Below are 17,316 nucleotides of genomic sequence, written 5' to 3'. Positions count from 1 at the left end.
TATCAATGACAAAGTGGTATAAAAAGGTCTTAGTGTAAGTCAGAATCCTCTTTGCAGTGTTTCTCACAATACATTTAATAATCCGTGGAAATCAAGCAACGTTTGGTCAAGCATTTGTTTGACTATGAGTCATCACTGGCAAGATTTCTCATAGGATGTATTGGCGTGATGGAGAGATAGGGTTTTCTAACATAGGCAGTTTAATTAAAAACAAACAATACATGAAATTAATGTCATGCTCCCAGAAGCAAAAGTGGAGGGCCCACCCAGAGCCAGATCCTTGTCTTCAGTGGCACTGACGATTAAGAAAATGATGTAGTTCAACCACAATCTATTGGACTTTATGTGCAAATTACTGGGTGAAATTCTCTTGTCTTTGTTATACAGGATCCCCACCGGCCATAAAAATCTCTGAATTTAGTATCTCTTTAATAGTCAAATCTTTGATTAAGTGATCATTTTAAAGTATCTTCAAGGTTTCCAGTAGCATATTGTTTGTTCTTTAATTAAGGAAATTAATTTTACTTGTTCTTTGCGTGGTTTCATAAATGATGTTTCCCGTATTTAATATTATGTTTCCAGTAAGATGGTAAAATCATTTAAGGCCAAATTTTGTTGTAGGATTTATACACAGGTCTCTCATTGACTTCAGTGCATCTGGAGACAGAATTTGTCCTTAGTGTCATATTCTAGTTCTGAAGAAGGAATTCCTCATCTTCATAAGCACTGAAGAAAAGTACATCTTCCTTAAGATGTCTGAGGAGAGATTTTCACCCATTAATTGGATTCCTTCAGAACTTCTCTGTGAACCAACTATTGCCAAATCATATTTTGCTTTTTGACATAGATGGTTTTCTTAGCTTACTTAAGAAATAGTGTTGGAAATGCTTTTTCATAGGGTAAGAATAGGTATGTAAGTTAATGTAGTGAAATTTAGTTAGGCTACTGAAGATGTCAGATAATTTTCAGAACCATTGATTAAGAAAAAAAGGTAATAGTGTATCGAAAAACTAGAATGTATACATTTATCAAAATTCTGAAAGTAAAAAAATTAGCAAGTTTTTAACTGCACAAATTTTGTTTTCTTTCCCCCTCTAGCTGCCCCTAGACAATGTATTGAGCTACACTTCGATGAAAAATATTCTGTAGAGCCTTCTTGGGAGTGTAAATTTGATCACATTGAAGTGCGAGATGGACCTTTTGGCTTTTCCCCAATCATTGGACGTTTCTGTGGACAGCAAAATCCACCTATGATAAAATCTAGTGGCAGATTCCTGTGGATTAAATTTTTTGCTGATGGTGAGCTGGAATCTATGGGTTTTTCTGCTCGATATAATTTCACACCTGGTGAGTACAAAGTGTTACACTTTTGGCAAAAGGTTTGATTTTTACAGCTTGCTTTGGTAGTAATGTAGAATTGTGCAGCACTTCAATATTTTTAATGGGAATATATTTTAATTTCAAAGAAAATATATTTTTTAATTTAAGCTCCTGATGCCCAGTTTGTTTATCCATTTTGCACAGCACACCCAGCTTTTTTCACACATCGAGCGGAGGGACTTGTGTAATTGTAAAAACACATTGTTTTCAACAGAGTTCTATTCTAGGAAATCATTTAAAATCCTTTATCAGGAAGTATATGGTTTATATTTGATTGTTACGCTGTGTAGTTTTTCCTTCAAAGTGATCAGCAATACAAAGTATTTTAATAATAATTAAAAAAAGGAATTCTAAGAAAATTACATCACTGCTTTTTCGCTTTGCTCTATTAGAGAGGGATTATCCTATACCTGTGCTCATTAGGGGAGATAACTGGCAAACTGCTGCATGTATTCCAAAAGGAAGCTTGAGATCCAAAGAATAATGTGTTCAGCTAAGTGTTCCAGTGAAAGATGTTTCCAAATCTCATTTGCAGTTGTACAATTACACTTTCTTTATCAATTTGTCTGTTTAATTTATTAGAGTAAAATCAAAATTTCTAGTCATACTTCCAGCTAAATGTTTCCTCAGATCATTACAATAAAAAAGTTATTTATTTTATTTTTGGCTTCAGTAACACTACGCTGCAGTCTTGAGGATTTCATGGCATTCTATAGGGTCTCTGACATACGGAGCAATGACTCATGTTTTAATATAGCTTGCTCAGAGGGGTTGTACTTGTAATTATTTATGTAATTTTGTCAATTACGTAACCAATGTTTCAGTTAACTTGTATTGGGTACAGTAATGTTCTTTTAGAACATGAGCAAAAATCAGTCAGACACAAATCCTGCTTGCTTCCTTATTCCAGTGGTACCACAGAAGTTAATAGGACTACCTGTGTGTAACTAAAGCAAGCAGGAATTAACCTCAAAGGGCTCTACACAGCTTTATTTATCTGAAACAAGTACAAGAGATAACATAAAATTAACAATTGGGTTTCAACTAGATATTAAGCTGAAGGATATTGTCTCTTGAAGGGGAAAGTGTACCTATAGGTCGGACATGCATTTCACATATACAATAGCAGAACTTCTTATTGATGTCTGTGGGAAATTCTTCAGTAAGCTGGTGGGCATATATATATATATATATACTTTGTTTTTCTATAAACAATTGTGAATGGACAGAACAATATTCCTTGGGTGAAATTTTACTGAAGAGCCACATGTGCTTACCTCTTAAAAATTGGATTAGCTGTGATCTGTCAGTAACAGAGGCTCCGTGGGCTTCACCATATTCCCTCACCTCCCTGCCTCAGAAAAAGTACTTAATTCTAGATCTCCATATCCCTCATATTTCAAAGGAGCTATGGTGCTTTGGTCGAAATGGACGGTGTTAGCACAATCCACAACTTTATTCCATCTAAAAACTTCCCAACTGAAAAAAACAATTTCTGCTACCATGTTCTATTCCTCATTCCTCTTCCGCTGATGTGAGTTTTTTTCTGACTCAAGATCAATGCCAGTAAATTGCTGTAGCAGCATAAATTACTCCAGACTTCAGGTGGAATAGCTCTTTTTTGAAAGCATCCTATATGAGGACTTGGAAAAAAATAAGTGAGTCTAGGAATACAGGCCATAAATAAAAGTATAATTCACCCAGACACAATTCAGAGTAGTGTTGTCTTCCTTACCTTTGATTTGTGTATTGTGAAGGTCAGTGATAGTTAGATCCATAGCCAGTTATAACTTTAAAAAGAGTGGGATGTAGGGGTTCCCACTCCTGTCTCCCTAGATAAAGGCAAAGCTACATCTGTGGATGATTATATAAAATCAGGTCTTCCTCATGTTGTTAGCGGAGGACTGGAATTGAGGAGGGGAAGCAGAGAGAAGCTCATCAGGAACACAGGAGACATACGAATGAGGATCATAGGTCCTCTATTACCAACTTGGAGAGGTGATGAGGGTGGGATAATACTCTGCAAAGGTCTGGCTTCCATGAAAGGTGATATTTCTCCTCTTCCCCACTTCTGATGTTTGTGTGCGTGCGGGATCAGGGCTGGATTTCTCAAGATCTGTAGCCTAAATGTGTGGGTGGGGTGTGGGGAGAGGCAATTGGCAGCCCGGCCATAAAACTGACAATCCCAAGGGGAGTGTTAAAGAGGAGCAAAGGGAGGAGTGGCTGGCTCATGTGCCTCTGTAAATTGAACACCTGACCCTTTAATGTCACTGAAATTATACTCATCCTGGGCCATAACTGTCTCTGATACTCACTTTTTTTTTTTTTTTTTTTTTTACAAAGTAAGGATCAAGGGAAAACTGACAACAAGGCTTGCGAACAAATCAGCAGAAAACAAAGAGATTTAAACAGAGAGACACTTGGAAAACATTGATACATAAAGAGATGTAGGGGTTATAATGGACAGAAAATTAGATTGGAACTTGCATTATGGTTTGGTGGCAAATGCAATAGATACAATCAGAGCTTTCAATGCAGAGGCTTCACGTGATAATGGGAGACTAAAATGCCTCTTTGCGTCTGGATTGCCTCTAGAATACTGCATTCAGTGCTGGGCATCTCAGTACCAAACAATGCAGACAAATTTGAGGGGCATTTAGAGAACAAAAACAAAGGTAATTATAACGGAGATACTGATTTATAAAGAAAGATTGAAAGAAAGAATGTGTATAACTTGGCTAAATAATGACTCAACAGAAAACACAACTGTTTATAATTACTTGAAAGTTGTATGCATGAGGAGGGAGAGGAATCCTTTAGGTTGTCTAAAGGGTGTATAACTAGGCCAAAAGGGATGAAGCTAAGGAAAGAGAAATAAGGCTGAATATCAGAACAAACAAACTTCCTAATGGTAAAATCTATTAGTCTGGGGAAATTAAGAAGCCCCATTAGTTGAGATATTTTAAATCTAGGTTGGATGAAGTACTAGAAAGGAAATGGTATAGAACAATCCTGGCAGAGGGATAGTTTAATAATTTGCAAGTATTGGACCTTTCCTGTCTTCAACTGCTTTGATTCAAGAGAGAGAGCTGCCCAGGAGGTATTTGGAAACCTAAAATTTTGCACACAGACTCTGCTGTATCTATTTAATGTAAAGGTTCCAGTGCAAACTTCAGAAGTCTCTTGTGGATTTTATTCATTAACAGTTGTGGGGTGGTTTTTGTGTGGGGACAGGGTATTCTGGCATCTCATGACAAATGAGACCATTGTCATACTATTTAAATGGAACTGTGGCTATTTTCTTCTAATTTATACTCTGAAATTACAAGTATAATGTAAAACTTTCAGAATGAATAAACTCAGAAACAAACACACTACAAATATGATTGGGTACACACAAACGTACCTATCTCTTTCTCACTAATAACTGGGAGAACTATTTCAAATGACTGAACTTTGCAAATAAATCTTTTCTAAAAAATAGTAGTAAAGCAAAATGTGGATTCATGAAGTCATATGTACACATGCCTAGTTTATTTCTTTGTTTTTTACTTTTGAAATTTCAGCTATTTGGGCTGAAAAAAATAGTTACACCGATTTTTTTGTTAAATGTTTTATGACTAAATACTTGAGAATGCAAGATGATTATACAAACGTTGAAGCATTCTGAGATGTGTAAGGTATATTTTTTTAAATAAATGTACCCATTCACCACCCTTTCAATTTTATTTTTTAATTCTCTAGCTGCTTTAGTTGAGGCCTACATGGAGCTCTGTGAATCTGTGGAGTTCTTCCTAATCCACAAACCAGTGTTTTTACTCTTTAAAATGTTTTTTTGTTTGCAAAATTTTCATGAAAATGGAATAATAAATGTACTCCATTTTTAGAGCCCTGAGCATTTTGAAGCTGCTGTTGTCTGGCACATTTTGATCTTAAACCATGTTGGCTGGAAAGGTGTCTCAACTTGTGCATATGTTTTTGGTGTCTCAACTTGTGCGTATGCCAGGGAGGATCACCCTGTACAGACTACCCGCTGATTTCTTAAAGGGTGGTATTTTAACATGGTCAGACAATCACTGACTCCTCCCATCTATGGCTCCCCTTGTACTATCAGAGCCTTTTCCTCCTTCCCTGTAGTATACTTTTCTGAAATTCGCAAAAAGAAAAGGAGTACTTGTGGCACCTTAGAGACTAACCAATTTATTTGAGCATAAGCTTTCATGAGCTACAGCCCACTTCATCGGATGCATACTGTGGAAAGTGTAGAAGATCTTTTTATACACACAAAGAATGAAAAAATACCTCCCCCCACCCCGCTCTCCTGCTGGTAATAGCTTATCTAAAGTGATCACTCTCCTTACAATGTGTATGATAATCAAGGTGGGCCATTTCCAGCACAAATCCAGGGTTTAACAAGAACGTCTGAGGGGGGGCGGGGGGTAGGAAAAAACAAGGGGAAATAGGTTACCTTGCATAATGACTAAGCCACTCCCAGTCTCTAAACCTGTTACTCTAAGGCTGTTACTCTGAAACCTTTTCTGAAATTCTCTCTCATCCGTCCTCTGTGTTCAGCTGCACCACACAGGCCCATTCTCCATCCTGACCTTGGAGCTGCTGTGGCTGCATTCCAGGTGTGCACACATGCACCTCTTTGGGCTCGTCTTGTTTAGAAAACTTATTACATTAAGACACATTAATAGCATGACGTTAACTGACTATAGTTGTCTACAATGAACAATTAGTTAGCTAACACCTGTTATAACACAATGCAATTTCCTAGTATAGACAAAGCCACTGTGAGATCTGCAGCCTTCCTGACACTATAATATAGTTAATTTCACCAACCTAACCTTCCAACATCTCAGTTTCTTGCCCCAGTGCCCCCCCTCCCCACCCCCAGTATGGAATTATAGTTCTCACACTGTTCTCTTGGCCAAGGCTAAATACGTTGTGGCGGTGACTCCAGTGCTAAGAGAAGCTACAGCAAATGTCAAGTTACAGCGAAGTAGTCTTAGACACCAGACCTCACTCTGTACCTTGGGTGAAATCCTGGTCTCATTTAAGTCAATGCCAAAACTCAATCTTCAGTAGAATTTCACCCTTGGGTGAAGCAGGGGCAGGATTCTTGCATCATCATTGATAGTTTTCTTAAAATATCCACTCAGTGTGCAGTGGCAGTCAAAAAAGCTAACAAAGTAAGGAACAAATAGGAAAAGGATAGACAGAAAATAAGACAGAAAATACCATAATGCCTCTAAATAAATGCATGGTACACCCACACCTTGAACACTGTGTGCAGTTCTGGTCGCTCTAACTGAAAAAGGCTATATTAGAATTGGAAAAGGTACAGAGAAAGGCAACAAGTATAACTGGGTTCAAAAATGAATTCTATTAGTTCACGGGGGATAGGGCTATCAATGGCTATTAGCCAAGACAGTCAGGGGTGTAACCTTATGCTCTGGATGCCTCTAAGCCTTTGAGTCCTGAATACTGGGACTGGACAGGAAGGGATGGATCACTCAGTAATCGCCTTGTTCTGATCATTCCCTCTGAAACATCTGGCATCTGCCACTGTTGGAAGACAGGACAGTGGATTAGATGGGCCATTTTTCTGTTAAGATTCGTATGATACCCAACTTTTCCCAGAGTTAGGAAATAGAGTAGAGTTTGGCCGAATATATGAAACCATACTACCATGTTGCTAGGTGTTACTTAGAAAGGAATAGTATCCCCGTTCCTCAGATCAGCAGTCTGACACTTCAAAAGAGAATAACTCTTGCATGAACTCAGAAATACATCTGAAAAAAACATCTGGTGTCATGTTTAAAAACATCCAATTTATAGAATGAGCTGTGTGGGCACAGCAGTGTTGTGTCACTGTTTCAAAATATCCACCACATAATAACTGCTTCCCTATTTTTTTATTTTTTTTATTTTTTTGGCAGGGGGAAGGAGATACAGGGAGGGGAAGGGTCAACACTTTCATCCTGCTGCATGAATGTCAGTAAAGTGCATAATAGCTAAGTACAGTTTCAAACTAGAGGTGGGCCTGAAGCTAAACCCCAGATTTGAACCGCTCAGGAGCTTGTGGTAAATTTGTAAATCTGGAGACAGAGCTTAATGTTGTGGGTTGGCCATTTCTGTTTTAAAACCATGTCTCTCCTGTGCTGTGCCTTCTCATTGACTCTCATTTTGCCACTAATGTTTTCTAAGTGATTAAGAATGGTTTAGCATTAACTGTATGGGAAGCCTGGGCAGTCTGTTTTTTCAGGCTTCTGAAAACACCTAGTTCTTAATGAATATTTTCCAAGGCTTAACATGTGTATTAGTATAGTCACTCCCACTGTAGTAACTAGCTATTTTCATTCCTGACATCTCCCCTTCCCCTTTTTTAAAAGTTACTATATTTCTTTTAAGACAATACTTTTAACCTAACGTATATTTGGTTAATAGATTCTGAATACTTTTCAAAATCGCTTAGTTGGTTACAGTTCACATCACTCCCATGTCTGGCAAGTTTTTCTTTTTTCTAATAGCCCTTACCAGCACTATTCCAGGATGATTATGTTGTTGTTTCATCCTGGCACTACTGTGGTCTATGGTAATTCTACACTTGGTGATGTGGATGTCTGCAATGATTCTCCTGGAACTCAGGCAGTTCTTTTTCCCTCCCCCACTTATCTCTTCTTTAAGAAGTGCAATTTTCACTATGATGTCCTGTATCAACAGATATCTCAGATGCTGCAAAGGCTCCAAGTAAGGCTTGACAATTGCCCTTGTACTTCTGACAGTCTATTTTCTACGCATATGATTGTGGCCCTTCTGCAGGAGCAGAGGAGGGTAATATCTCTTGCTCGTTTTAAGCTGTTGCCCTCAATTTTCTTACGGACTGGTTGTCAGGCTGTCCATTTAGAAGACAGTGGTTTTATATGCCTGCCAAAGAATTTTTTTTTAATCTCCTTGCCTTTCTTCCAGTTATATTTGTAAATCCGGTATTTGCTTAGGTCTGAATAGCTGAGGTCTTGTGGGACATAAAGACTTTGTTCATGTTTCCATTATCATCTGTTCTTCTGTTGATGTATGTGATAGACTCATAATCTCCTGCAATATGCTACAAAGATCTTTTTGAATTAAGTTTAGGTGTTATTGTGTCAGGATTGTATGTAACCCTTCAAGGTGGGAGATATGATAGATGTGGGACCTGGGAGTTCAAAAGACTACACAGAAAATGTGTCGGACAAGTATGAACTTTTGGAACAATAAGTGTTAAGTGGATTTTTCTGGGGAATCCCAAGGGAGAGGTTCATGCAACTTCCCCAACTGTGGTTATGCAAGTACCCAGCCTTTTGAAACCATGCCCAGAAGAGAGGGTCATTGTCTGTTGATTACCTGTTACAGAAGGCTAAGATCAAAGTCCCAAGCAGTAAAAAGAAATGACTGATCTGCCCACTCTAAGTTCTGGTTCTGGATTTAAGAGGGATGAACTTGTAAGCACTGAAAACACGGTTATGGAGGACTAAAACCTACCAGGTTGGAGTTAAGGTCACCTCTAGTGAGCTTTTTAGAATGCATGTAGGGATTTTATTGTTTTCTCTGTAATTCTTTGTCTTAGGAATTACTGTTCTTCATTAGAAAGAGCTGTGTGGTAACTTATAACTGGTCTTAGCCCTCAAAGAGAAAGCAAAGCACAGGTGCTGGCCTTTTTTTTTTTTTTTTTTTGGCAGTCTGGCTTGCTGAGGTATCAGAGTGTAAGGCGGGGAGCTGTGCAACCTTAAAGTCCCCAGTCAGGAGTGAGTGAGACGTGTGTGTCTCTGTCCAAGGAGCCTAAAGTGGGTGCCCTTGGTGGAACATGAAGAGGGAAATACAGGTGTAGTTACCTTGAAACTATGATAATTTTTAAGATCCAACAGGGATAGCTATGGCTCCTTATTGACATGATTAGCTTTCTTTGACAAATGTTTCACTTTGAATAGCTATTCTGGTTCCGATTACTCTGTGGTTATTTTGAGAAGGACGTGATGTGTGCAAACTGTGGTGAGACTTAGAAAATTTCTAAAACTCCACACCTGACAATTGGAGTCTTTTACCAGCAGTCAAAATTTCTGACTTTCTACATCCTGTTCATAGTGACTTTTATAAAGGCAATTGCCACCCTAGTTGTTTGATAGTGTTGAAATGCCCATGAATTTATTGTAGTAATCAATTAATAGTGTTTGTCAAATTCAGATTTGTCTTCTAAACTTTGTTACACTTTCTCTGGGATTTCGTGACCCTACAGTGTGCATGATTTAAGAAAACGGTTACATATAGTTATGTGAGCACTCATCCCAGGGCATCTCTTGCCCTTTGCTTACATTTTCAATATTTAGATAACTGTTCATTTTCTCCTTTTATCAAAACATTGTCCTCACTAATTTATTCATTAAATTGCCTGTGTTGGCTCAGTTACTGTCAATGTGATTTAGCTCTTTTGGGGATCCTTGCAAAAACCTATATTCAAAATGGGCTCTCTGTTTCAATATGAAACACAACTAAATTTGGAAGCAGTAATAGGTATGTGCCGCATCACATGAATATCCTATTCATCAGTCTCACTAATGATATTAGTGTGGCTCTGCCTACCGACCTGTTGAAATATCCACTAAATGTAATTCTTGCAACTTCAGTATTACATTTAAGTTCCCATGGTACTAAAGACAAAGACCAAATCATATTCACAAAAACTTTTACATGGACTTTGGTAGCACCAGGATTTGCCCCAAACCATTTTTAAACAAACCTTTAAATGGCTGGTAAGAGATTTCGATATATATCATGTTTCTCTCTTTCTCATATCTACCCATTGCCACAGTATATAAGAACCTCACAATCTTTAATATATTTAACCACATAATTCCTCTATGAGGGTCGAAGTACAATTTATCCTTCCTCTTGCCAAGCCTTCTCTCTCTATAAATATATCCAACTAGAAATTACTGAGACATACTCAAACTTAATATATATTACGAGCAGGGAGTTAAGGTTGAGAGTACATCTTAGTAACTTGAGGGTAAAAAAATATACAGGGATGTTATTGTCCCAAACACAAGCATTACTAACCAAGAAAATTCAAAGCTTTTAAGTTAAATCTAAAAGAGAGTGAAACATAGGCTCCTAGACTTTAAGGCCAGAAGGGACCATCATGATCATCTAGTCTGACCTCCTGCACATCACAGGCCACAGAACCTCACCCACCCACTCCTGTAATAGACCCATAACCTCTGGCTGAGTTACTGAAGTCCTCAAATCTTGATTTAAAGACTTCAAGTTACAGAGAATCCGTCATTTACTCCAATTCAAACCAGCAAGCAACCAGTACCCCATGCTGTAGAGGAAGGTGAAAATCTCCAAGGTTTCTGCCAATCTGTCCTGGAGTAAAATTTCTTCCCAATCCCAAATATGGCAGTCAGTTAGACCCTGAGTTTGTGGGTGAGACTCACCAGCCAGATGACTGGGAAAAAATTATCTGTAGTAACTTAGAGTCTTCACCATCTAGTGTCCCATCTCTGGCAGTTGGAGATATTTGCTAATAGTAGTTGCAGATGGATCATATGCCATTGTAGGAAATCATCCTACCATCCCCTCCATAAACTTATCAAGGTCTGTCTTGAAACAAGTTAGATATTGTTGACCTCATTACTCCCTGTGGAAGGCTGTTCCAGAACTCCACTCCTCTGGTGGTTAGGAACCTTTGTCTAATTTTCAAATCTAAACTTATTGAGGGCCAGTTTATATCAGCTTGTTCTAGTGCCAACATTGGGCCTCTCCCTCCCTGGTGTTGATTCATCTTTTGTATTTATAGAGAGCAATCATATCTCCCCTCAGCCTTTGGTGAGGCTAAACAAGCCAAGTTCCTTAAATCACCTCTTGTAAGGTAGCCTCTCGATTCCTCTGATCATCCTAGTAGCCCTCTCTGCACCTGTTCCAGTTTGAATTTATCTTTTTTAAATGTGGGAAACCAGAATTGCCCACAGTAATCCAGATGAAGTCTCAGCAGTGCCGTGTATTTTGAGTATGGAAATGTATAGTTAAGGCATCCAGACAGCCGTCAGTTTGCCCTGCTATGGTGCCATTAAACAAACATACCTTTGTGATGAGTATATTTCAGTGTTTGTGGTCCAAAACTAAGTTCAATTAAGTTTTAAGAATGTGTTTCCCCTTTCTCTCCCCCCAGCCCCTGACCCTAGTTCCCTTTGTCCAGACACAGCTCTCTCAAATCCTGGTGTAGCTAGCAAGATCTACCTGTTAATATGACCGCAGTAATTCACTGCATTTTCATGCAAGGGTCAAGTACCAAATATCAGGATGACACAACAGACATCGCCTCAGTGCAGTGTCCCAGAGTCTGACATCCTTTTATAGTATGTCTTCCTAATGCCAGGCAATGTCATTTCCCACTGTTTCGCTTAAGTATTTATTGGCTATAGGTGGCTTTGAATTTAATTTTGGCAGATCATTTTTTTTGTTCCTGAAAATATCTGAAGATCTTTTTAACATGAAGAAGTGTTGGTATTTCAAAAATTGCTTTTCATTAATCTGGGTTATAAAATTAAGACTAGACATAGTCTGAAATTTGTTGACATTACTGCTTTTGATCAGAAAATTCTAATTAATCAAAAACAAAACTTTTTTGCAGGAAAAGGTCCTTTTCAATAAAACTTCTGTTGGGAGGTTTTCCAAGCCTAATATGTAATTTCCTGTCTGAGAGAGGCACCGACCCCCAGAAAAGTCAAGAGCCTCGCACTCAGTTGGGATGTGGGAGGCCCAATTTCAGGTCTAGACTCCAAATCAAGCAGAGGAGGAACTTGATCTTAAGTGTATCACATCCCAGCTGAGCACACTAACCACTGGGATATTGCCTATTCTGGGATGGATGACTTTCTCTCTCTGGTTTTTCACTAAAATTTCAAAAGGTCTCAGTTTTTCATCCCAATGTGGAACAGGAAAAAAAATAAAATCTTGAACATTTTCTCAGGAGAGGAAAACAGTTTCATAGCCAGCTCTAATTAAAACATCTTTGCTCAAATTACATTCAGTACAATGATTTTTTTAACTATTAGTTTGTTTGGTGTCATTATTTTGCTCTTAGCAAAATTTGCCGAAATTCTTCACTATGCCCTTTGAGACCCGTGTAGCAAATCAGAAAATCAATGACACAGTCTAGAAAGACTTTTTTATATGCCTGGGGATAATACCAACGAGCATTCACTTAAGCTTAAAACAACTAAGTAACTAAATCTGACTGTGATTTAGCAAGCACTTGAGCATGTGCTTAAAATTAGGCATGTGCCTAACTCCCACTGAAGTCACTGAGATTTAGCACATTGGTTTCAGTGCTTTGCTGAATAGGACAAATGACTAAATTAAGGCCCACATTCTGAAAATATTTTTTGTATCTAAAAACTTGGCTACCATTTCTTGAACAGTTTCCATCAAATAATTTGTTTTATGGCTTTATTCAAATCACATGGATTGATACATATCCATACTATATTTGCCTTTTCATTCACAACCATACATTAATGCAGTCTTGTTCTACTTAATCATTTAATCCCCAGCTTTTCCATATTCTCATGTTCAGTTTATTCTGTGTGTGAGAGAGCAAATTGAATTTTCTTGGTGCATGAATCACCAGAGTTACTGCTTTGTCTGTCTTCACATGCTATCCTTCTTCTAGAAATCCTAGCCTTTGAAAGAGATTTCAGAATTGTCTGTGTTCTCTACTTGCAAATAGGTGGCATTTACAGCAACTGTTTTTATAGCTAAATTCATTGGTCGGCTAAATTCTTTATTTGTTGTCTTAGATTTTTGGTTTTTTTTAGTTCTAAACACAGTTAGTACATCAGCTTTTATTATTTGTAAAATTAAGTGATACTCATTACAGCAACAATTTGTATTTATTTATTTTCCCTGCTACTGGAATTTTGTGAACTGAATATAAAATAAGCTTTGCTGTAGACTTTTATATTCTTTCCCTAGCTATGGTATTTCTTGGAATAACATTGCATTGCCAATTGAGATATTTAAAACAGGAATGGATAAAGCACCTGAGTATATTGAACTGCAAGGAACAATCCTTCATTTAGAAGGGGCTGGGCTAGATGACCTATTATCTATCATTTATTTATTCATAATTTACTACATACTAAGCATAGTTCCTGTGCTCAGCATTGTACAGACATCTAGGAAGACATGGTCCTTTCTCTAATTATTTTTAATCTATATCTTTTATGCTTCTATGTTTGTGTAAGTTTTATTTTTTCATTTGAACCTTTTGGTTACAAAAAAATCTTTATTATATACTAGTAATTACACATTCTAAATTTTAAACAAAAAATAAAAGTAGAAATATAATTTTTAAAGGCCAAAAATACACCCAGGTATTTAAAGCAAGCATCAGAACTGGGACTAGTGGTTATTGCATCCGGCATGCAGATTTCCTCATGCCCTCTTAATGCCTTCCTCCAGCTTTTCTGTAGTTCTTCTAATTAAAGTCATGGGTGCAAAGTGCCTTGTGCAGATTTCCAGACAAGCAGGTTGGCCAAATTCTTCTCTGATGTAAGTAAGTGCAAGTCCATTGTCAGCAATTGAGTTGGACCTACTTTCAGTCAAGTTGAATTTTGTCCTGCATCTTTTACTGTTGAAATATAAAAGTTTGGTAAAATAATTCAAAAAGCAGTTAATATGTTAATACAATTGTGAGTTTTATAAAGTTTCACGGATCATTGTGACAAAGTATAAAGCTCTCAACGATATGTTTACTGCTTGCAAGGTAGGGTGCAACCCCCTTGGCAATAATGGAATGGTGCCCATTTATGCCAGCTTTGCATTTGGCTCAGGAAACGCTATTCTTTAAAAAGAAAAAGAACACAGAGCCCAGAAGGGATAGATGAATGAAAAAAACTGTTTGTTTAGCTACAAACCCATTTTATGTGCTTACTGCTCATCAATTGTTGTATGAGTGGTCCTTCCAATATGACTGAAAAGTGAATTGGCAATTGTATTTGTATAATACATTGCTATAGCTATTAATACAGAAACTTTCATTCAGAATATGCCAGTGGTATGCAAATAAAACCTGAAATATAACTGTCAACAGCATTAGTCCTTCCCTTAGAGAGCCATTTAATGTTAAAAATGCAAAGCATAATCAATACAACAAATATTTTTGCTACCTCTTTAAATTGAGAGTGTCAGGCTCTGATGACTGGACTTAATTATGTGATCTTGCACTGTTTTCATAATCATGGTCTGCTATTCAAAGGGAAGGAGTGTCTTGCATATTTGTGCTGGAATTCATTTGTTGAGAATTAAGCTTTGGTGAGCTGTAGTGTACAAGCTAAAATATGTACTAGGCTAGAAGAAATATTGCAATGTTTAGGTTAATAAGAGCTCTTGCTACCAAACAACTCAGAAAGACATCCTAAGGGGATGAAATTCCTATAAAAATTTCAAAGATATAAGCAATTTACAAAATGTTCCTGACCAGCATTTTAAAAAGACTGCTTCAGAAGTCATTACATGTTAAAGATTTAGCAAGATTATGCGAATACATTGATAGTGAAAGACTAGATCTAATACCTACTGTGGCCTTGCATTAACAGTTTTTAATTCCTGGACAAGATTATAAAAATTGTACTGCCAAGGAATCTTAAAGAACTAATATTAAAAAAAAAATCACCCTTGTACATTTATTATTAAAAATCCTTACTAACATGACAAAAGCAGGCAGTGTAAAATGTGTTTTTCTAGTCACATATCAGTCCCCTAGATGACATTGAAAAGCCAGAAGATGTTGTGTAACAGGACTTACAAACATCATTTGCCAGATGTTATCTAGTAGTTGAAGCTCCAGAGGCAATGTTATCAGATCTGCTGGTTGCAGTATGTGGGTTAATAAAAGATTGTATGATACTTTTACTACTTGTATTTCCCCGCCACTACCCTCTTTCTGTACTGTAGTTGTTTTCTCTCCGATACATGAACATTAAAAAAGGGAATAGAGGACAGTTGTCTGGAAAAGTTTTTTGTTCTAGAAGTCATATATAGATTTCATTATAGGGATTAGGCAAATTGTTATTACTGGCACTGACCATAAACTTTAGTATAAAGTAGTTTTGAAATAAGACATTGTAATTATAATGTATATGAAATGTGTACTGGGGTGAGGGTGACCTAGTAGTTTAAAAACCAGGTTTGGCTATGATTCTCTGGAATCATAGGTTCTAACACCATAACAATATTTAGCATAAACATAGCCTGCGGTGTGCTTGTTGGCTGTATCACAATGATGTTTTATGTATGGATCAACAGTTTGTGAAGTGCTTTTAAATTAAATGTTTTATTTAAATGTGAAAGTATTACTGTGGTCCTTTAGATCAAGTTAGAAAAAAAATCCTGTTGTTTGGCCGCCAAAATCCTGATCTGGTTGAGTGAAATTTAATTTATTGCCTTCCCACTGAATAAGCTGCTGACCTACACTTAAAACTCTTGAGCGCACTGATGGACTAGAATGTTTGACCTGATGCTGAAAATGAAAATGGGCTTCCTTCCTCAGTTTCCTTGTAAACACTACCAAAGAGCAGATAATTTGCCTGTCTAATCCACTACTTTACTAAATTTAAAGTAGTGGATTAGACAGGCAAATTATATATGTATAATAGTTGATGAGTATCCAAAAAAATTATGGATGCCATTTTTTCCAAATGACAATATTGTCCCACAATTGCCATTTTATGGTGTTTGCAAATGGAACTGAAATGAAATGTCAGTTTCCAGTTTCAGCTGTAGGTTTATTACACCAACCAAGCAATGAAATCAGGATGTCTAAATCCAGGTTAGATTATAGTCCCAATCCTACTCCCGTTGAACCTGATATAAAAATTCTGATTCAGCAGCAGCAAGATCAACCCCCTAGGCCAACAGTTTGCAATAGAGAGAGAGAGCATTACAATAGTTCAACTGTAAAAAATAATTGTCTACCCCCCTACCATTATCCCAAAGAATGTGGCAATCAAATTTGAAATATAGGCAAGCTACTTAAAAAAAAAGAAAAGAAAAAGGAGACTCTTTTTAGATAATTAGGATGTTTTGTTTTTACTTTTTAATGTTTAGAACACAAGTTTCTCAAATTGTGTTTTATGGGGCTCCAGTGGTCCACAGAGGCATCTGTGGAGGTCCTCAAAGGAAACAGTTTGAGAACCAGGCAGTGTGGGTACTGGTTTCTTGGAAAGGCTGTGAGGTACAGGGGATGTTGTCTGTCTAACAAAGTGGTCTGCAGAATGAAAAGATTGAAGAACTCTCAATTTAAAATCCACTTTCTTGTTTGTTTGTTTTTTAATGCAGCTATATGAAGTTATACTATAGGTCTATTTCACTGTTGTACAAGCGTACATCTTCCACTGGTACTAATGGGAGCTACATACATTGTTGTTTGTTTGTTTTATTATTTATTTATTGCTTAAGCAGCAGCCAATTTGTGCTATGTGTGATTTTTATTTTAGCAAAATACATAGTGGGCTATGCAGTAGGGATAACTATACCAGACAAATGAAAGGCCCATCTAACCCAGCATCTTTTTTGTGACAGTGGCTAGTTTGTTAGATGCTGTAGAGGAAAGAAACCATAAGATGAAAACAACTGGAAGAACTTTTCCATAGGAGAAGAATCTTCCGAACTCTGAAGCTGTTACTAGTTGCATTATATCCTATGAAATGAGGGTTTACATCTCTTACATCTCATTTTGTTCCTTCTAGTGGAAATGTGGATGTTATTTTTCATATAAATATCAAATATTATAAAATACTGCTAAGTGTTTGGTCTTGATGATTTGTGGAAATAATTCCACATGTTAGATAAAGTATTTCCTTTTTCTGTTTTTAAAATTGTTGCTTTTTA

At 37.1% G+C, this 17,316-nt stretch overlaps 1 protein-coding gene across 18 annotated transcripts in view; it reads left to right on the top strand.

Moving 5' to 3' along the window:
• Positions 1-17,316, top strand: part of NETO1 (neuropilin and tolloid like 1) — a 93,539-nt gene that overhangs the window by 18,077 nt on the left and 58,146 nt on the right. For 17 of the 18 annotated variants that reach the window (XR_007355248.2, XR_007355249.2, XM_075125331.1 and 14 more), the window contains exon 4: positions 1,099-1,347. Coding sequence is in view for 16 of the 18 variants with exons in the window: in XM_075125331.1 (XP_074981432.1) it covers positions 1,099-1,347 (249 nt within the window). In the remaining 2 variants the exon portion in view is untranslated. Of the gene's footprint in view, positions 1-1,098; positions 1,348-3,723; positions 4,462-17,316 lie in introns of those variants that run through there. The other variant, XM_048840130.2, reaches the window with a different exon arrangement.

Source organism: Caretta caretta, chromosome 2 (assembly GCF_965140235.1).
Source record: "Caretta caretta isolate rCarCar2 chromosome 2, rCarCar1.hap1, whole genome shotgun sequence".
In the NCBI taxonomy this organism is placed as follows: Eukaryota; Metazoa; Chordata; order Testudines; family Cheloniidae; genus Caretta; species Caretta caretta.
This window is presented reverse-complemented; position numbering and strand designations above follow the sequence as displayed.